At 47.3% G+C, this 19913-nt stretch overlaps 7 protein-coding genes across 7 annotated transcripts; 3 read left to right on the top strand and 4 right to left on the bottom strand.

Annotated features, from left to right (window-relative positions):
• Positions 1-101: 101 nt before the first annotated feature.
• On the top strand, positions 102-2978 carry LOC132263582 (UDP-glycosyltransferase UGT5-like). Its single transcript, XM_059763417.1, has 4 exons — positions 102-218; positions 1170-1428; positions 1586-2613; positions 2673-2978. Exons 2-4 carry the CDS (start codon positions 1171-1173, stop codon positions 2962-2964), a joined length of 1578 nt encoding a protein of 525 aa, XP_059619400.1. The 5' UTR covers positions 102-218; position 1170; the 3' UTR covers positions 2965-2978.
• A 9-nt stretch (positions 2979-2987) lies between these two features.
• Positions 2988-5560, bottom strand: LOC132263581 (sterol carrier protein 2). Its single transcript, XM_059763416.1, has 3 exons — positions 5373-5560; positions 3398-4790; positions 2988-3340 (listed from the first exon to the last, which is right to left on the bottom strand). The coding sequence occupies exons 1-3, from the start codon at positions 5415-5417 to the stop codon at positions 3150-3152; spliced, it is 1629 nt and encodes a 542-aa protein (XP_059619399.1). The 5' UTR covers positions 5418-5560; the 3' UTR covers positions 2988-3149.
• Positions 5561-6213: 653 nt separating this feature from the next.
• LOC132263580 (lysine-specific demethylase RSBN1L) lies at positions 6214-10436 on the bottom strand. Its single transcript, XM_059763415.1, has 6 exons — positions 9767-10436; positions 9621-9697; positions 8027-9316; positions 7819-7955; positions 7303-7733; positions 6214-7240 (listed from the first exon to the last, which is right to left on the bottom strand). The coding sequence occupies exons 1-6, from the start codon at positions 10038-10040 to the stop codon at positions 6366-6368; spliced, it is 3084 nt and encodes a 1027-aa protein (XP_059619398.1). The 5' UTR covers positions 10041-10436; the 3' UTR covers positions 6214-6365.
• A 129-nt stretch (positions 10437-10565) lies between these two features.
• On the bottom strand, positions 10566-11693 carry LOC132263290 (tubulin-folding cofactor B). The gene is made up of 3 exons (XM_059762970.1): positions 11461-11693; positions 10906-11393; positions 10566-10851 (listed from the first exon to the last, which is right to left on the bottom strand). Exons 1-3 carry the CDS (start codon positions 11581-11583, stop codon positions 10737-10739), a joined length of 726 nt encoding a protein of 241 aa, XP_059618953.1. The 5' UTR covers positions 11584-11693; the 3' UTR covers positions 10566-10736.
• Positions 11694-11767: 74 nt separating this feature from the next.
• On the top strand, positions 11768-14113 carry LOC132263287 (exostosin-2). The gene is made up of 4 exons (XM_059762966.1): positions 11768-12269; positions 12336-13475; positions 13536-13686; positions 13753-14113. Exons 1-4 carry the CDS (start codon positions 11803-11805, stop codon positions 14101-14103), a joined length of 2109 nt encoding a protein of 702 aa, XP_059618949.1. The 5' UTR covers positions 11768-11802; the 3' UTR covers positions 14104-14113.
• Positions 14114-14808: 695 nt separating this feature from the next.
• LOC132263286 (type II inositol 1,4,5-trisphosphate 5-phosphatase) lies at positions 14809-18826 on the bottom strand. The gene is made up of 6 exons (XM_059762965.1): positions 18598-18826; positions 17931-18249; positions 16098-17272; positions 15380-16037; positions 15076-15309; positions 14809-15005 (listed from the first exon to the last, which is right to left on the bottom strand). The coding sequence occupies exons 1-6, from the start codon at positions 18658-18660 to the stop codon at positions 14809-14811; spliced, it is 2646 nt and encodes an 881-aa protein (XP_059618948.1). The 5' UTR covers positions 18661-18826.
• Positions 18827-18865: 39 nt separating this feature from the next.
• On the top strand, positions 18866-19873 carry LOC132263289 (ribosome maturation protein SBDS). Its single transcript, XM_059762969.1, has 2 exons — positions 18866-19102; positions 19177-19873. Exons 1-2 carry the CDS (start codon positions 18972-18974, stop codon positions 19802-19804), a joined length of 759 nt encoding a protein of 252 aa, XP_059618952.1. The 5' UTR covers positions 18866-18971; the 3' UTR covers positions 19805-19873.
• Positions 19874-19913: the final 40 nt, after the last annotated feature.

Genomic DNA, 19913 nt, shown 5'->3' on the forward strand with positions numbered 1-19913 from the left:
CTGCACGCCAGTTGAGGGAATGGAAAGCGCGCGCGTTTGGCAAAACGATCGCGATCACGCCCGCCTTCGATTTTCTTCTCTCAGTCCGCTTTTGAATCTCTCCCAAAGCGAATGTGAAATGGAATAGATGACGAGGTGGAAGTGAAAATTCACGTGTGCTCTCTCTTAGACAATTCTCAAAACATATCTCGAGAGTGTGTGTAGAAGAAATAATTCATGTAGGTGTTCGTATTCTTTATATAACTCATGAGTGACCCAATTATGATAAGAAGTCACCGTCGTTCTAATCAAAATTGTGAAAATATCTGGAAAGTACCTTTCTGGCCTTCCTCCACCTTTAATTGTGAAACCAATTCACGCGCTACTGCAGCAAGAAGTGTTCTATTTGCCAAGGAAACTATAGAAAAATTTGAAAAAGTGAATATTGCAAAGCACTAAGAAAGAGCATAAAAAACCACCACCACTAATTCCTTTCAAAACCAGTGATGTATTTTCGCCGCAATATTCCTTCCAAATGCCAAGTGTTTATTTATATCTCATTCCGAAAACAAATACACCACACAATTGGCCATTCGTGTGAAGAAACCATGCGCGTTTGTGAATGAAAAACACTGTGGAAGATGAGAGAAAAAATATATTGAGTAATAATTCCAAAGTTGGTTCGTGTTCAATTCCATTCAATTACACACATTGTCACCATGACCTATGGCGAAGATCTCATTGATGATCTTGCACATGAGAAGCCATAGCGTGATTTTCGCTACCGCTTGAAGAATGATTGCAATTATTTACTTTAGTGTGATTGTAAATTTCCGTCGAAGCACGGCAACTCTATTCAATTCAATATGAATGTTCATCACACAAAAACATGTGGAAGCTAATCACCACCTTTTACTATATTTTTTACTACTAGTTCTATGTAATTAAAATTTGCTATTTCGCTGCCCGCTGAGGATAAAGTTCTTGGAAAGGCATCCACAGTCGCTGAACAAAAAGTGTCTTTCTGTTGTTCTTCAAACTGTTTTTTTCTATGAATTCGATAAGATTCTCTTTCTGGGAATATTTATGCACACATAACTGCGAACAGCACAACATAACAGAGAGCATTATTCTGTCCCTGACTATTCTATTGTATGCTATTGAGAATTTTCTCTTCCTTTACTCACCAGAATGTTCCGTCTTCAGGCTGTGCTTGGTGTTGTGATCTATCTCCATGTAGCGAGTAGCTTCCGCATTCTAGGACTCTTTCCGCACGCCGGCGAGAGTCACTACCAAATCTTCCAGCCCATCATGAAGGCCCTCGTGGAGGCAGGGCACGAGGTCACTGTGCTGAGCCACTTCCCCGAGCGCTCCAACAACACGGGCCTCCGCGTTCTCTTGATTGACGAGCAGCAGAAGTCATCTTTGCTGAATTTCATAGATTTGTCGGTGAGTGAAACCTTTCACGCTCGCACATTGCAACATTTTCCACCAGCGAGACGAAGATGTATGATTTCAAAGCGTGATTACGCAATTTTCGTCGTTTGGCAAAAGTGCATTGGCCGGTTATTGACCTGCCCATTTTCCTCTCTTCCCTCTCGCGTAGCTCTTCGAAAATCGACGACCGTACAATCACTTTCTCGAGTTCTTTATGCTCCACGAATGGGGCGTCGAGAGCTGCCGTAAGGCGTTGGGCTCTGCTGCCCTGCAAAATCTCCTCACCTCCGGAGAGACATTCGATCTGATCATTGCTGAGATCTTCAACACCGACTGCATGCTGGCCGTGGCGCACAAGCTCAATGTGCCCGTTATCGGACTCAGCAGCTGCACTCTCCAGCCCTGGCACCTGGACCGCGTGGGAATTCCCAATCTGCCCTCCTACGTTCCCGCGCTCTTCATGCCCTACAGCGAGGAGATGAGCTTCAGCCAGCGCCTGGCCAACTGGATCACACTGCAATCCTTCAAGCTGGGCTACAGACTCTTCAACGATCGCGTCGCCAACAATCTCGTGGAGGAGTACCTCGGCCCAGGGATTCCAGATGTCGGAGAGCTGGCTCTGAAGACCAGCCTGGTTATGGTCAACACTCACTATTCGCTGAGTGGAACGAAGCCTTTGCCGCCTTCGGTGATAGAAGTCGGCGGCGGATATCTCTTCAGTCAGCACGAGAACACGCTGGACTCCAAACTCGATCCAGAACTCAAGCAATTCCTCGACACCGCCGACAATGGGGTCATTTACATCAGTTGGGGATCGATGATCAGAGCTGAAACTCTCCCTGCCGAAAAGCGCGATGGCATTCTGCAGGCTCTGGCCATGCAGCCGCAGAAGGTGCTGTGGAAGTGGGAGAATGAGACCATTCCCAACAAGCCGGACAACGTCTACTTCCGCAAATGGATGCCCCAACGTGATATTCTCTGCCATCCCAAGGTGCGCGTCTTCATGACGCACGGCGGACTCTTGGGCAGCTCTGAGGCCGCCTATTGTGGAGTCCCAGCGATCGTGACGCCCATGTACGGTGATCAATTCTTCAACGGAGCCTCCCTGGAGCACCGCGGCATGGGCGTCGTGCTGCCCTATGAGGACATCTCCAAAGACACCGTCCACAAAGCCCTGCAAAAAGCCCTCGATTCTAGGTAAGAAGAATGCCGCCAAAGTGTCTCTCAAAGCCTTCTAATAAATCTCCGTTCTTCAGCTTCCTGGCCAACGCCAAGAAGGTCTCCTATGCCTACAAGAATCGCCCCAAGACACCTCTGGAAACTGCCGTGTGGTGGGCGGAACATGTGATAAAGACGGGTGGATCTCCCCTCACGAAGAGTCACAGTGTCTTCCTTCCCTGGTACATCTACCACTCACTCGATGTGATCGCCACACTCCTCCTGGGCTGCGTCATCCTCCTCACCGCCTGGATTTGGTTCATCAGACGCCTCTTGGGCTCCAATCGCAAGCAAAAATCCACCGTTACGCACAAGCAGAAAGTGAATTGAAGCAAATTGAGGCCTCGCGCGGATTAACCACCACAAATTGCGAGTTTATTGTACAAAAAAAAACTTGTTGCATTTTGTGAATCATCTTCCCATCCCGTGAATAGATTGTAAAGAGTAAAAGTTACTTACCATTCACACCTCAGTAATAAAAAAAAACAGTATATAATATCCAACCCGTTGTCTGTTTAGAGCTTTGATTTCAACTGGCCCAATTTCTGAAGTCCGATCTTCTGCAGCTCAACCAGCTTCATGGCAAGTCCCATGTTGCCTTGAATCTTCAGTTTGCCTGTCATGAAGGCTTTCTGGGGATTCAGTGTGCCAGATAGAAGTTCAGTCACATCATTATCGTTGATAATTATGGTAACATCGCACTTATCTGTGAATAAATAAACTATCAATCACTGCTTTGTGAAGAAAACTGAGATTTCCTCACCTTTTCCATTGTAGATCACAGTTCCTTTTCCCTGTTTCGCATTGATAATCCAATATCCCTCCTGGCCATTTGGTCCGCCGGTCACCTTAAAGCCATAGCATCCTCTGAACTTCTCCACCAGGTTATCCTCATCCTCCTCCATGGCCTGCTTCAGGAATTCCATGTATGGCGACACTTTGAAGCCACTCGGACCGGAACTGCCTGCATTTCCCTGGGCAGGAGCGCCGCTTTGTCCAGACTTGGGGAATCCCAAGCGGTAGAGCGACACCACAACAGCTCCTCCCAATCCCAAATTGTGCTGCAAGGCCAATTTCACATCCTTCACCTGCCGCTTTCCAGCCTCTCCTCGCAATTGCCAGCACAGCTCAGAGCACTGCGCCAATCCTGTGGCGCCAAGCGGATGTCCTTTGGAAATCAAGCCTCCGCTGGGATTGATCACATACTTTCCGCCATAAGTATTGTCTCCTCTGTCAATAAGCTCTCCCGCTTTCCCGATAGGACACAATCCCAGAGCCTCGTAGGTGATCAACTCATTGGCCGAGAAGCAGTCGTGCAGCTCAACCACCTGAACGTCTGTGGGCTTACAGCCGGCCTTCTCGAAGAGCTTCTGAGCTGCATGACGCGTCATGTCGTAGCCCACAACCTTCATCATGCTCTTCTCCTGGAACGTCGACGGCAGATCAGTGGCCATTTCCATGCCTACAATCTCGACAGCTTGGGATTCAAGTCCGTGTTTGCGCACAAACGCCTCAGAGGCCAGGATGCAAGCTGCGGCTCCGTCGCTCGTGGGACAGCACTGGAGTTTCGTGAGATATCCGTGGACAGATTGGGATTTCATGATCTGCTCCAGTGTGTATTCATCCTGGAACTGGGAGTAGGGATTGTTGACGGAATGCTTGTGATTCTTCCAGGCAATCTTGGCAAAGTGCTCGGGTTTCGTGCCGTACTTCTTCATGTGCTCCAGTCCGGCATTGCCGAAGAGCTGAGCCGTAATCGGAGACCCTGTGATATCATGCAAATTGCCCATGACTTCCAAATGCTTCTCACTGGGATTCGCTCTGTCGAAGTATTTGGCACTGAGAGAGCCTCTCTCCATCTTCTCAAAGCCCAGCGCCAGAGCGCAGTCAATGCTTCCCGACTCCACGAGTTGCTTGGCCAGGAACAGCGCACTGGAGCCAGTGGAGCAGTTGTTGTTGACATTGTAGACGGGAATGCCAGTCATGCCCATCTCATAAAGAGCCCTCTGACCACTGCACGAGTCCCCGTAGACGAATCCCACGAATGCCTGCTTCACCTCTCTGTAGTCCACCCGCGAGTCCTGCAGAGCCTTCTGCACGGCCTCCCTGGCCATGGCCGGATAGTCAAAGTCCTGCCGCTTGCCCGGCTTCTCGAACTATTGCCGTGAAAGTACATAAGGAGAAGTGAGAACAACAGTTGCTATTTGTTTGCATTTACACTCGAGATAATTTAATCTCGGACGTGAACTTTAGTCGCAGAAAAAGAGCTTAATAACACCACTCGAATGAGGTGATAAAATTCGGTGAATATCTTTCATGGCATGACTATTGCTTATTTCTCGGGCAGTACAATAAAATTCCCACAATTAGCCGTCTTTCGCCATCGCCTTCCCAACTCTTTCGTATGCATGAATTCATGAAAATTGCAATGTTGACAAACCGATTCTTTTTGCAATACTGTGGCGAGTCTTGCGCACATAAAGCATAGACCGCATAGCCAGTGAGGTCGAGAGATTGAAAGATAAATCATACTTGAAAATTTCAGGAAATGTTAGATCCTAAAACACATTGATATTCGCCGATCAAAGTTCACGACCCAAGATCTCTACACTCCATTTCCCCAGTGATTCTTCACACATTATGCCGTGAACCACTTGAGAATCTCTCATTCTGAGAGCGAGCATAGCTTATTTGGGTCAAGAATGGGTGGAAAAAGTCCGTGGAAAGTCAACACTAACCTTTGTCATCCCGCATCCGATCACGTACACCTTTGAGGCACCCATCTTATCTGGTCAACGATTATCTCTCACACCAAGGAGTCTCTCTGGGATTCCTGCGACCTTCCGCTTGCTTTCACTCTTGCGAAATATTTCAATTTATCGGCGGAGCAAAAACTCGGCTTCCAACTTGGAATGTCGGCTGTGTGTCACTGGAAATCCGACAGAGGCGCTGCAATCAGTCAGAGTACATTTTCCCGCCACTCTGCTCTCCCGCGAACAGCTATTGTTTCCCTTATCAACCAAGAGTGATAATGCTGAGTAAATTGTGATCTTGCGATAAATAAACTCCTCTCAAAATGATAACTGTGCCGCGAAAACACAATAAACAATGCACATATATGTTGAGTGAAAAGATTAAGCCATTCATTCAGTGACAAAATATAAGAGCTGATTAATAAAAAATACTAAATTAATAATTTTTTTTTATTCCATAGCAATATCTGTGAATTTTCGAAGCATAATCAACTTCCAAGCTTTCTTATCTAATGTTACTGGGTCGGTAAACTTAAATCTTTACGACAGCAAGTAAAAATGGACCAGAAAAGACCTTGCAAAGAAAAACAAATTATTTTTCCCACAGTCAATAAACAGACCATTACACATGGGGACAAGTTTGGGTAGTTCAAAGGCACTTCAATAAATTACCCAAATTACCATTTCTTGTAAATTTGCACACTCAATCAAGCCCCCACACAACACACCGAGTGAAAGAGCATAAAATATTAAAGATAATGTATTTCTACAACTAGGCAATTTTGTCAATAACTCAAAATCTTACTGATAGTGTATTAAATTAAGATTCTCTTACTCTTTAATCCTCCTTCGGCTCTCTTTGTAAGGTTTATTAGCAACATATTTTTGTGTACTCAACATTATATATAGTTCTGTGTGTGCCAACCAGCCACTTGTCCATCTAATTGCTCGCGGGGTGGATTAGGAAAGTTGATTGCATCAGAAAGCGCCGCCGCTGCGTCCGCCTGGCGTCGAGTCCATACTCGCCATGATGGACGTCAGCAGATCCGGCGGCGTCACGGGGAGCGGCTTCTTCGCCTTCGTCGCCGGCGTGGTGGGCTTGGACGAGGCCGCAACGGGAGGCTCTTCGGGAGGTGTGCAGTCCTCTTGGGGAGGCGGGGGCGGCGGAAGCGGGGGCAAAGGAGGCGGCGGAGGCTGTTCCGTGAGCGGAGGCGGCGGCTGAGCGGGTGGCTGGGGAGTTGTGACCGTCTGCGTGGCTGATTCATTCGTCTGAGTATCAGCATCACTGGACAGTGCCGAGCTCTTGCTCTCGCGCGACTCATTGGACGTCCTCCTGTCCGTTGACACGGCCGCCGTGGAGGTTTCCGGTCGGCTGGACGATCTCTCAGACTTGCTGCTGTGGCTGGACTTGTGCTTCGAACTGGACGACGATGATGAAGACTTCTCCGATCCGTGGTGTCGATGCTCACTCCTGTGCTTCTCCTTCCCACTGTGATGATGCTTGTGACTCGTACCACTCTTGCGCTTGTGCTTCTCACCACTCTCAGCCTCAATCACCAACTTCCGCATGTCAATCTTCGCCTCGTCCGTCTTCTTGGACGCCGACTTCGAAGCCGATCCCTCTGTGTCACTGCGGCGTCTCTCGAGATCCTTCTTCTCACTCTTCTTCGGCTTCCCATCATGAGATCTCTTCACCGGCGTCGTATATTTGCGCATCTCCACATCCAGAGGAATCGGATGTGGCAGAATCGTTTGCCTCTCTTTGTATTGGGGCGGCTCCACAAGCTCCCCATTGTTCTGCTCATTCTGCACCTCAGTATCCGGGTAGTATTGTTGCAATCTCAAGTGCCAAGCTGTAGAAAATTAACAATTTAATTGCATTTTCCAATTACTTTCCACTTTATCTCAAACTCACCAATACTCGTGACGGCCGTAACAGTCCTGAATTGATGGATTATATTCCTGGGCAGGAAGTAGATGTCATTATCATATAGCTGTATTCGTGCATAGCGGATGCCATCGCGTCTCAGCTGGTTGAGTTTCGCGTCCTCCACCCACTGGACACACTGTGAAATGGGCGGCTCGTGCAGATCCAATTGCAATTTCTCCACCAAATGCGGGAAATCCTGCGCCGAGAACGCCACAACGTCCTTCGTGATGCGATTCTGCTTCTCCATGTTGCCACAGTGAATCGCCTTTAGCACCCCAACGGCTGCCGTCGTCATGCGATCGTGCCCGTGACCCACGTGATCAGCGTGTGCCTTCGTGCGATCCTCAAACATCACCTCACGCGCTTCAGACAATCGCGGCAGATACTGTAGATTTCGCAGCTCATTTATTCGAGTCCTGCGAAGTGGCAAAGAGAAAAAGCCAATGACCGCTTATGATTCTCACATTCTGCACAAATAACAACAATGTAGAAATTTCTCACCTTTGTCTTTTCAGTGGCGTCTTGTTGATCTCTGCAGTTGGAATCAATTGTTCTCCTGGGCGAATCCACAAAATCGGACCGTCATTGGACAGACGAGGATCCATCCTCACAATTGACAATTCACCCCAAGGCATTGCCTGAAAGATGCATCACAGAATGTCAATCCCATCAAACAAACTACCAGAGAAATAAAGTCTCGGTGACTCACCTTCTTCAGGAAAGGATTCTTCTCGAGTCGGCTCAGCAAATCTGGAAAATATCCTCCCACTTCCTCGTGCACTTTACCCACAAGGCTGATCTGATGCAGAGGTCCGTAGCGAAAAGTCCCTTGCGAATAGTTCTTCACCACCTGCTCGTGGTATTGAAGCATCGTGGAGGTTTCAATGTCCGAATTGCGCCCCAACACGCCCGCCTTCACCGTCAGCGACGCATAATTCTCCGCCATGTGCTCCAGCAAGTCCGGCAAGTATGCCGATGCATCGTGAACAATGCCCATGACATTGTGAGCGAAGCCATTGTCATCCTCAGCGAAGACCACCGAGAAGAACTCATCCACAAGCTCTGTCATCTTCGTGGGCGACAGATGATCAATCTCATCCTGATACATGTGCACCACGGAAGCGCCGCCATTGGGATGAATCTCTCTGCGAAAGAACTTGCCGTACTTCAGATGGGCGTACTCGCTGCGATTGCAGTTCGCATCACGATTCGTCGTTGAGATCCTGGTTGGCGTCGTGTCCGTGCCGCTTTCTGTCTTGTGCGCTCGACACTGAATGCCCACATTCACCTTCTTCACCTTCGAGCGACGGTAACACTTGGAGCAGTCACTGCGGCTGCTCTTGTGCGAGGACGACGAGGAGGACTTGTGGTGGTGTCGATGACTGCTGCTGCTGCTGCTGCTGCTGCTGTTGTGATTCCTGGAGGACGTCTCATCGCGACTCCTGCTCGACGACACCGCAATCTCAGCCTCCTTCTCCACACCATTCACGGCTGTATCACCATTCGTCACCGGCGCTTCCGGCTTCACCTCCACGGACTCCTTCTTCTCCACTTTCTCCTCCTTCACGGGAGCCACCGAACTGCCCTCCTCAGTGTCAAACACCAACACTCTCGATACGTCCTCGCGGGTCTTCTCAACCTTCACCAGATTTGCCGGATTCGGTAGATAATCCTTCTTGATGAATACATCCTGCCTCGACGGTGTTTCCTGCGCCTTTCTCTCCACACTGCCGAAAGTCATAGTCGCTGGGAATACTTTCTTCTCCGACACCGCCTCATCAACAGGCGGTGGATCAGACTGAGACTCCGTCTTCTCCTTGGCATCCACACGCTCTTCCTCTGAGGCACTTTCACCGGATTTCTTGGTGGATTTGGGCTTGATAACCTCCTTAGTCGGCTCCTTGGCGCTATTAATTGACGGCGAGGAACTGTTATCACTGGATTTCTCACTCTCTTGGCTCGTTCGTGAGTCTGACGAGTGACGACGCAAATTTTCCTCCTGCAAAAACACAGAGAAAAAGTGGCTTTTCTCAGAATTCGAGCTTCAATATTCCCAATTGATATGTCTTATCAAAATTTACCGCCATGCAGTTTGACAAAGAATAAGATTAATATAGCTGATAACTTTCTCTATCTCGAAACTTATGAAATTGTATATTCTAATTGCAGTATCTTTAATAAATATTTTCCTAAGCGCGGCTGTGAATCACGCTTACCCACTGAATCATTATATTATATTTCTCTGTCTGAGTTTTACCTCAATTATAGAGCTTGAATAGAGGCAAACAGTGTAAAGAATTTACCTTTTCACGCTCTTTCTCCTTCTCCTTCTCACGTTTTTTGCACTTCTTCTTCTTCTGGTGAGCCTCCATGGTAAAATCTGCAACGAGAGCCAAACAATTACAGACAACTTGCATCAGCGATCATCAGAGCAGGCGGATGAAATTACCATTTTGCGTCTCTGTCGTACAGACGCCCTCTTCGCCGGCACTTGGATTTGTCCGGGCCTGAGAATCACTGCCCTCCCCATTTTCTCCACTCACAATCTCCCGCACATCTGCAGCACCCTCGTTTTCCGCCCGCTTCGCCTCCCTCACCGTGTCCACGTCCATCTTCTCGATGGGCTGAGGCACCTCGGGGGCCCCCGCAGTCCCCTCCAGAGGCCCTACACATGGGCTCTCGAGACTGGAACTGTTGGCTGGCTCTGTTTGTGTGGACGCCATTGTTTCTCCTCGTCCACAGACTTGACGCCTCAGTTTCCCCCAAACTCAATCACTCTGCGCTACTTTTACCAAATACTGCTAGCCACTAGCATGAACACAACTACATTATACTGATATATTGGCGAGGAATTATTTGTCACGAAGAATAAAACTGTTTTTCATCTGTTTGCACCTTCGAGAACTCGCCGAAACGTCAAACATGGGTATTTTCCCAAAATGGTGTCTAAAGCATCATGCTAAAGCACCGAGAAACACTTTCTGCACAATATCAATGAGCTAGAGTTCCTCGCAGCACAATGTTAATGCGTGAAAATCTCTGCGTTTCCCCCAAAAACAGCAAAATTCGCCAAACTCGCACTAGTTTTCCAACACTTTTCACCTCTTTTTCGCTTTTATGCCAACAGAGGCGCTGATTGCTGTGCTTCGTGCGCCCTCTGAGCGCGACCATGAAATTTTGAGCGCAAAAATCAAAAATGCAAGGAAGAAACATGAAACATCGAAACATTTGTAAATAAATTTTCTTTATTGAAAAGCTTTTTTTGATGTTGCTTCGTGCTAACATATAGTGAACAACTTGCCAAAAATTCTTGGACACGCAGTAGAAAAGAAGTCTTTCAAATGCAATCACGGCTGACACTGGTTAAATCATTGCGTGAATTAATGTGAGTACAGAAAAGGGTGAGGAAAAGCTGGGAATTAGATCTCATCGAGTTCATCAGGTTCTGCAGGAAAATCGCCCACAGTCACTGCCGTGGGAGGTACAAAACTTCCGTATTTCGGCTGGCATTCAAAGTATTTCTTTCCATTAACTCTGCAAGAGGAAATTTATTAGATAAAGTTTCATTGCCCGATTGGAATTACTCACGTTCCATCATTAACTCCCAGAGGCTCATCGAATTTCACTCCAATCATGAGTTTGTTCTTGCCTTCGATCACTCCATTGAACATCACAGTTCCCAGTCGCCTCGGCTGCCCGGCCACTGTCACCTGACACCGAGCGCCGACTGTGATCTCCCTGGCCAATCTCTCCTCCTTGGCGGCTGCCTCGCGCTTCTTCTCTTCTAGCCGCTTCATCTCCTCCTCGTCGTACTTGCCGAGTTTGTTGCTTCTCAGGAAGTTCCTCACTGTGTCCGTCCTCTCGCTGTACTGCTGATCTGTGAGATTGAACTTCTCCACGTTCTCAGCATCGACGAGAGTGAACTCGTCAATCACATGGATCCTCATGCCATCCTCAATGGGATACGAGCCAAGGAGGGATTCATTGTTATCCAGCTTTCCCACCAACTTGTCTCCATTGAATAGCTCAAGTTTCATCGTCGCCGCACACCCACCCGTCACCACCTCCAGTTTGTTCTGCAAAACACGCAAATTGGTGAGAATTTCGAGAAAGTTCCCCAATGTTTTGGTGCCCCATTCCAACCTTAAACTCCAAGATGGTGATGTCTTTCGGGAATTTACGCTCAAATACTACCGCATCGGTCTTGGAATTGGTCACATTCACCTTCACAAAGTCCGCAGTGACTATCTTCACGCTTTCACCCATCCTTTTCCGCGGAAAATCAGATATTTTGGAGAAAATCAACAGGGAAAACTCCGGATGACTCAGATGTAAATAATCCCTCAAGTTCACACTAGCGCCACCATGAGCCGAACATTGCCATCATCGCAGTGACGTAGTCAGTCTGTCAAAAAATTCTCAGAGTGGATCTGGGGTTCTTCAGGAAAAAGTGGTCTTCCCAGAACTTCCGGGGCAGACAAAACAATGTCAGTGGATGTGTACATATTCTTTCTGTTCTTCTTCATCGGCCTAGTAATCATCACTCACATTCTCACGTCGCGCAATGAGAAATTGCGACACAACTCGCGAATCTCGCTTAATTTGGCAAACATTCCGGAAGATGTGATTGCCGAGGACGCAGAGATTCCACGGGTTAGAAACCCCAATTGTTCCTACTGGGATTGCTTCAATGTGTACAAGTGTGGCCAGAAGGCCAGTGACAATGATTTCTCCATCTATGTGTATCCGCTGAAGAGCTACACAAACTCAGATGGTCAGGGTGCCTTCCGGCAAACCAAGGAGTTCTATTACATTCTCAAGGCCATCAGCGAGAGTCCCTATTACACGCCCAATCCCAACAAGGCGTGCCTCTTCGTGCCCAGCATCGATACCTTGAATCAGAATAATGTAGACACGAGTCTGGTGGCGAAGGCTCTGGCTTCTCTCCCTTAGTGAGTTCTCTCTTCCTGCATGGCATCTGACACGTCGGTCTTATTGGGTTTTCCTCCTTCTTTCAGCTGGGAGAATGGCGAGAATCACATCCTCTTCAATATGATTCCAGGAACAGCTCCGGAGTACAATACTGTCTTGGATGTGAACACCGACAGAGCGTTGATCGCTGGTGCAGGATTCGACACGTGGACTTACAGGAGTGGCTTCGACCTTTCCATTCCGTTCTTCAGTCCCAACCAGGTGAAAATGACCCAGATCGAGGCGTCTGAGCCAAGGAAGTTCCTCCTCATCTCCTCCCAACTCAATATGTACACTCAGCACTCGCTGCTCCTCCAGGAGATCTCCTTCAACCATCCCGACGTGCTGACGCTACAGAAATGCCCTCAGAGCACTGCAGAATCCGACACGAAGACAAGTGCTGACGCGAAAGAGGCTGTGGATGTGAGATGCAGCATTCCACATGGAAATGAGTATCGCTATCCTTACATTCTCACCAAAGGAACTTTCTGCCTCATCATTCGGGGACTTCGATTGGCACAGCCAAATCTCATGGAGGCTCTCGCCAGCAACTGCATCCCCGTGATTGTGGCCAATAACATCGTCCTGCCGTTCGACGACGTGATCGACTGGAGTTTGGCGTCAATCTCCGTCAGAGAAATTGATCTGCATTCAATCTATTCAGTGCTGAAGAGCGTGAGTGCGGACAAAGTGGCTGAGCTGCAGAGACAAGGATACTGGCTGTACAGGAAGTACTTCAGCAGCATCCGAAAGATTGTCCACACATCCTTGGACATCCTCAATGATCGTGTCTTTCCGCACCTCGCGAGGACATATCTGCACTGGAATGTGCCGATGTACGAGAAAACATCACGCAATCCACTTTTCCTGCCTCTCATTGCGCCCAAGTCGCAGGGATTCACTGCTGTAATTCTCACATATGACAGGATAGACTCCTTGTTCACGCTGGTGCAGAAATTGGCGGTGGTTCCGGCGCTCCAGAAAATTCTCATCATATGGAATAACCAGAAGAAACCCCCGCCGCATCCAACAATGTTCCCCAAGATCACAAAACCTCTGAAACTCATCCAGACGAAGGCCAATAAGCTCTCCAATCGATTCTATCCGTATGAGGAGATTGAGACAGAGGCTATTTTAACAATTGACGATGATATCCTAATGCTGACGATAGATGAATTGCAATTTGGGTGAGAAAAATCTTTGAATGCAACACTGAGCAAGTCATAAAGCTATGCTTTTTTTTGCAGATATGAGGTGTGGAGAGAGTTCCCGGACAGAATTGTTGGCTTTCCGAGTAGAACACACGTTTGGGATAACGCAACTGGTCGCTGGAAGTACGAGTCAGAGTGGACAAATGAGATTTCAATGGTGCTCACGGGCGCGGCTTTTCACCACAAGGTAAAAAATTCAATTACATGCTCATTAGCATTCAATGCGTAATGGCGGAAATCAAATTCCTTGCAGTATTGGAGCTACATGTACACAAATGCAATGCCAGGAGACATCAAAGAGTGGGTGGACGATCACATGAACTGCGAAGACATCGCCATGAACTTCCTCGTGGCCAACATTACGCGAAAGCCACCGATAAAAGTCACTCCCAGGAAGAAGTTCAAGTGTCCCGAGTGCACAAACACCGAAATGCTGTCGGCGGACATCAATCACATGCTGGAGCGATCGGCGTGCATTGATCGATTTGCCAACATTTACGGCACAATGCCGCTGAAGACGGTGGAGTGGCGAGCTGATCCTGTCCTGTTCAGGGACAATTTCCCCGAGAAGCTGAAGCGCTTCAACGACATTGGCAGCTTGTGAAGACACTGGGCGTGTGTCTGTGGCCAAAAGTGGTGCAATTATGAAAATCATAGTGTCATAATCGTCTAGTCCGACTTCTCAACGCAAAGATTCTCAGATTTTATTATCAGATGTTTGTTCCCTTTACGATGATCCGTTGACTCAGTTGCACCATGTCATTATTGCACGAATTTACTAGGTTTTTTTGTAAATGTATTTTTTTCATTTTTAATTAAGGATATTACGTTGTAATCGACCGGAATTGTCCATAGTAATTTGTGACCATATCTTTCGAGTGGCATTCGATATAGGCAGTCTACGCGAGGGTAGTTTAATTGTAAATGTGATATTTAGATGCATTTATTGACAGTGGATCTTGCAATTTCTCCTGTAATGTCTCCAAATGATCCGTGTGGCAAGTGTTTAGAGAGAGAGAGAGAGAGCGAGAGCGAAAGAAAGAAACTCCATCTACACTACATCACAATTTGTTTAATGTAGGAAATAAAGGAATAGACAAGTCGTTGATGGATTTCTTGCATATACGTTACAATTAGAATTGTGTACTTGTTAAGTGAGTAAATTAATCTGCATTTGTGTATTTTGGAGGAGAAACAAAGATCGATTTATGAGAGAAATCAAATTGTTTCTGCATGAATTTCTCTAGCTACACATGTTTCTAAACTTACCCCTAAACCCCAAATTCACAATTTTCGCTGGCCTGTGTGTTCACGATAAGTCAAGCAGTGGCATTGATCTATTGACCACCTTGAGGTCCGTTATGGCAAATTCTCGCAGGAAATCTTTGTTGTCCAGCAATCTCAAGAGGAATTTCACCCTCTTGTCATCCCTTTCATCCTCCACACGACGATCCACCTTCGGCGACAGTGTTCGAGACTTGAGGAGAACTGGAGCAAATATTCGAGCTGGAAAGGCGCAAAAAAGAGGCAAAATCAGCACAAATCGCGTTGGTTATTAGCAAGACAACTTTCTCACCTAGTCTGTGGTTGTCCACGCGATTCCACGTCACATTGTCCAGCACTTCCCTGAGGAAGAGGCACACATAGATGAAGATTATCTTCCTCTGTGGCGTGAGGAATGTTATAATGTCTCTGCACTTCTCATAACTGTCCACCGTACACACGAGATCTTCATAGGGATGCACGAGAGGCACTGGAGTGCCTTCCAGGAGGAACAGCAGAGTCTCTGCAGCCGTGTACGGATTCCCAGCTGAAAATCAGAACGACATGATTAGATCTCTCTCTCTCTCTATTTGAGGGACAAGTTCAAGATCACTCACGAAAGACATCGACGGACCACGAGTTCAGCCAATCGCGAATCTCATTGATATTCGCTGATCGTCTGAACTTCCTTTCCAAATTGAATAAATTCATCGTCTGCATGCCATGATTGAAGAGATAGTCAACAAGAAACCACAATTCGCGTGGAATCTCTGCCGGATCTGCTTTGGCTGAGTTGTCATTCCTCGTCGGCGCACTGTTTTCAATCTCTCGCTCCAGCTCGAGAATCTCCTTGAGGTTCATCTTCGTCACGGGTCTTTGGATCTGACACAGCGTCTCCAGATTGAATCCAATGCAACTCTGGCGATATTCACCGATTATGGTGATGAAGATATCTCGTCCATTTTCCACATGCAGCACTAGAATGTCAAGAGGCACTTTCTGTCCAGACTCACGCTGCTTCCTGTGCAGCTTCCAGGCCGATTTGGAGTCCGCATGGAGTTCCAATTTAATGCTGATGGAGTTGCCAGTGAAGAGACGTCCTCGACTTGGTTGAATATCCAGCCAACTCTCGCATATTGCACTATCCTTGCCCTCCTTGCCCGTGAACTCAAACACAACAGGCAGATGGCAATTGTTGGCGACCAGAATCTCCCTCTGGATCACCGAGTTGAACTGAATGACGCCGAAATCGATGTCCGTCTCCGCCACAGTGATCTGTAAGAATTTGCACAGTCAATATACTAAAACTCAACTGTAATTGAATAGAATTATCACCTGAGGCTGGTTGTCATTTTCATACTTGTCCACCGTCTTCAGCACTTCCTCATGGACTTTCTTGTACTTCTCCTCATCTCTGGTCTTAACATGCGTGAGGAAGAGCGCATAAACAGGCTTGTGATCACTAAGTTGCAAGGCCATTATACTGTCATAGACGATTTGATGCGTCTTATCACTCCTCCAGAGGATCCTGTCACACCACGCCGGCATCCTGGCTTTCTCACTGCTGTCCCAGTTATTCGTCCCCGGATCGTACTTGTACGTTGGCTGAAACATAATTGGACCCTCGACGAAGTTCATAAAGACACTCTTTCTCTTCATCTCCACGTGCAGCTGATCGAAAGGCTCCAACTCGGCGTAAATAAACTCCTGATTGGCATATCGGGACACTCCAGGCGCTGCCACAGGATCCACAAACTTATTGTACTCCTGCTCAATGATGCGATAATTGAGATCACCGAACCAAAAGATGTGATCGTGCTCTTCTATGCTGCGCTTCGTGATGCCATGCTCAAATTGCATTCTGCGCAGAATCTCATCGTGATCCTCCTTCCGCCGGATCACCTCGTGCACATGAGCAGCCAGATGGGCATTCACGAAGCAAATGAAGTTCTCACAAAACTCCACACTCACGCCAACACCTCCCTTGTTGCCCATCATGTTAAGCGTGCCCGTTCCCACCGAGCACGTTGTGTACGACTTGACAAATCTCCGCAAGTCTCGCCGAATCACAATGATCAGCATCATTCCCACGAGGCGCACCGACACCAGCTCTTCATACTCCGCCCCCGGATGCACTGCATCCATCACTCGTGACACCCACACGAAGTCCGGCCGGTTCTCGCTGAATGTGTACGCCTTGGGCGACAGATCGAGCTCCTGGAAGGCGATGGCATAGAGATCTGGCGGATCTTTCGTGGTGGCCAGCCACTCGTGCAGGGAAATATCATTCGGCGGCTGACCATTCACATTCCACGTCGCGATGTAGAAGCGATGCGGTTCGTATACAATGAATTCGTGCTCGCGCTTCTCCAGCTCTTCCCTGAACTTCGATTCGCGCTTCTTCAGCGTCGCCCGGCCGTCTGCAATGCTCCTATCTATTGCCGACAGATCCTCGCGCCGATAAGAGTCCAGCCAGGCGAAATCCATGGCCTCTGGATGTTCGTTAAATGCTGCAAAAGACGACAGAGAGAGTTTAAACCACATTGTGAACTACAGTGGCAATAAAAATCGTGTAATGTTGGCGATAAGGTGAGATTTCAAGAGCAATTACAAGCAAATAAATGATTGACTTTGTTGGAATAGATACGGTGAAGCAAAGTGAAATAGTAACAGTGTTTCATAAATATGAGCTTTCTCGCTTGAAGAGAAGCCATATAACACGCTTTCGACTCTGAAAATTCAATCTTTGCCACAAACAAAACGTGTACTTCTTCCTAATTACATTATAGCGTAAAAATTGAGAAAGAATACACTTATAATTTATGAATTATCGTTCTGCTGAATCATATACTTTAGCATCACGAAAGATATTGTTTGAGCCTCAAGACTCATTAAGGAGATAAATTGTGAAAAAGCCATGTGGCTTTGGAAGATTGATAAAGCAAAAAATTCCCATTTTTCTACTGTATTTTTTAGGGGAAATTTGAGCGATATGTTTATTTATCTATCTATAGTGGAGCAGAATTCATATTTTTATGACCATATCGCTCATATCACTTGAAAACTTGACCTTCCCTCTGACAAAACATCTTTTCTTCATGAATGCGTCTTTCAGTGCGTGCAAAGTATTTGCGTAAAGTTTACGCAAATAAACAAATCATCACTCACCATACTTGGCAGCCAGAATATCATTCTGGAAGTAGTCGTACTTGTAGAGGATGTACGTCTGGCAAGGATAGTAGTAGAAAACGTTCTGTCCGCTCTTCGTGCTGATCCTGAACTGGAGCTTCGAGATGCCGCCCGAAGGAGCGTCAATCCGGAAGTCCTGGTCAATGGGGAAGAAATTCTCCACGGTGAGATCGACAAAAGTTGTGGGCGGACACATGGAGAGGGCGAAGGAGAAGACGGCGTAGGAATTGTGGCATCTGACCAGTGCCAGGAGGCGATTCTGCTGCTCATAGCCAATCAATTGATAAGCCTCAAAAATCTGCGAAATGTGCTTCTGTTAAGGAAAATATCTCTTCATACACTAATTATTTCCCACATCCGGTGAACGCCCAGAGATTCGAGAGAAGTGTGCTTTTATCCAGAGGGAAGAGAGACGTCGAGTTATTCGATTATTTGGCGGAATTTCACTTTTTTATAGAGTGAAATAGCTTCGCACAACACGCGACGGAGTCATTGATTTCTCCACAAGCATTTTTATCAAAATTACAGAGAAGACCTCCATTGACTCGAGATAACTCCACATCGCTCCCTGATCTTCTTGCTCCCCTGAATTTCCTGGAAATCCCACAGAATCACTCTTTGGGCAGCAATCTTTGCAAAAGGATACAGAAACAACGCGCTCCTCCTGACGAAACTTCTCCCTCACGATCTCCTTCACACTTTCAGTCATCTTTTCAGCCGACTGCTGCAGTAAATTCGCACTATCAACAACTTATTTTCACAGCAGACACTCTACACTCACACCATCGGCAGCTAATTCCATAATTTGATCGCGATTTACATGAGAATTTTCACCAAAATTGGGAGCTCAATCACTCTGCCCAACAAAATATTTGACAATAAAACTCTCATCGCACTTTTCCGGAATGGCTTTCTGCCGCGTGGGGCAGTGCAATCGCTGAGGTGACAGTTGGGCATAAGAAAATAACAAAATACACCCAGTGCAAATTCACGCATGTTTTTCGCAGAAAATAAGGTAAAATGTCCAAGATATTCACACCTACGAATCAGATTCGCCTGACAAATGTCGCTGTGGTGCGAATGAAGAAGAGTGGCAAGAGATTTGAGATTGCCTGCTACAAGAACAAGGTGATCTCTTGGAGGAACAATGTGTGAGTACTTCCAGAACATTCCACGAGGATTTCAGGGATGTACAGCAATCTAATCCCAACATCCTTCATTCCAGAGAGAAGGATATCGATGAGGTGCTGCAGACGCACACGATTTTCACGAATGTTTCAAAGGGACAAGTGGCGAAGAAGGAGGATTTAGTGAAGTCATTCGAGACGGATGACCAAACTGAGATTTGCCGGCGAATTTTAGCCGAGGGAGAACTCCAGATCTCTGACAAGGAGCGACAGACGCATCTGGACTCCCTCTTCAAAGACATCGCCACCATCGTGACGGACAAGTGCGTGAATCCGGACACGAAGCGTCCTTATCCAGTGTCCATGATCGAGAAGGCGATGCGCGATGTCCACTTCTCCGTGAAGCCCAACAGGAACAGCAAGCAGCAGGCTCTGGAGGTGATCAGCGTCCTGAAGGAGAGCATACCCATCGAGCGTGCCAGGATGCGCCTCAAGATCGTGGCGAGTGGCAAGGAGGCGAAGAAGGTGCGCGAGAAAGTCACTCAATTGGCACCGACAGTGGAACAGGAGGACTGGACAGACGGAACTCTCTCAATCGTGTGCCTCATCGATCCCGGACACTTTCGGGCTGTGGATGAGATCGTGAAGGGCGAGACGAAGGGCAGCGGCAGTCTTGAGCTGTTGGACCTCAAGGAAGTCACGGAAGGCGACGAAGTGCTAGAGTAGAGTTCCTCCTGTTATCACTCTGTAAGTCCATGAAGATATCCTCAATACAAGTCATGTTTCTGTTTCGAAGCACTCATTGTATCCTTAACTCCCCAAGAGATACCACAAA

The sequence above is a fragment of the Phlebotomus argentipes genome, unplaced genomic scaffold (assembly GCF_947086385.1).
Source record: "Phlebotomus argentipes unplaced genomic scaffold, Phlebotomus argentipes genome assembly contig_15, whole genome shotgun sequence".
In the NCBI taxonomy this organism is placed as follows: domain Eukaryota; kingdom Metazoa; phylum Arthropoda; class Insecta; order Diptera; family Psychodidae; genus Phlebotomus; species Phlebotomus argentipes.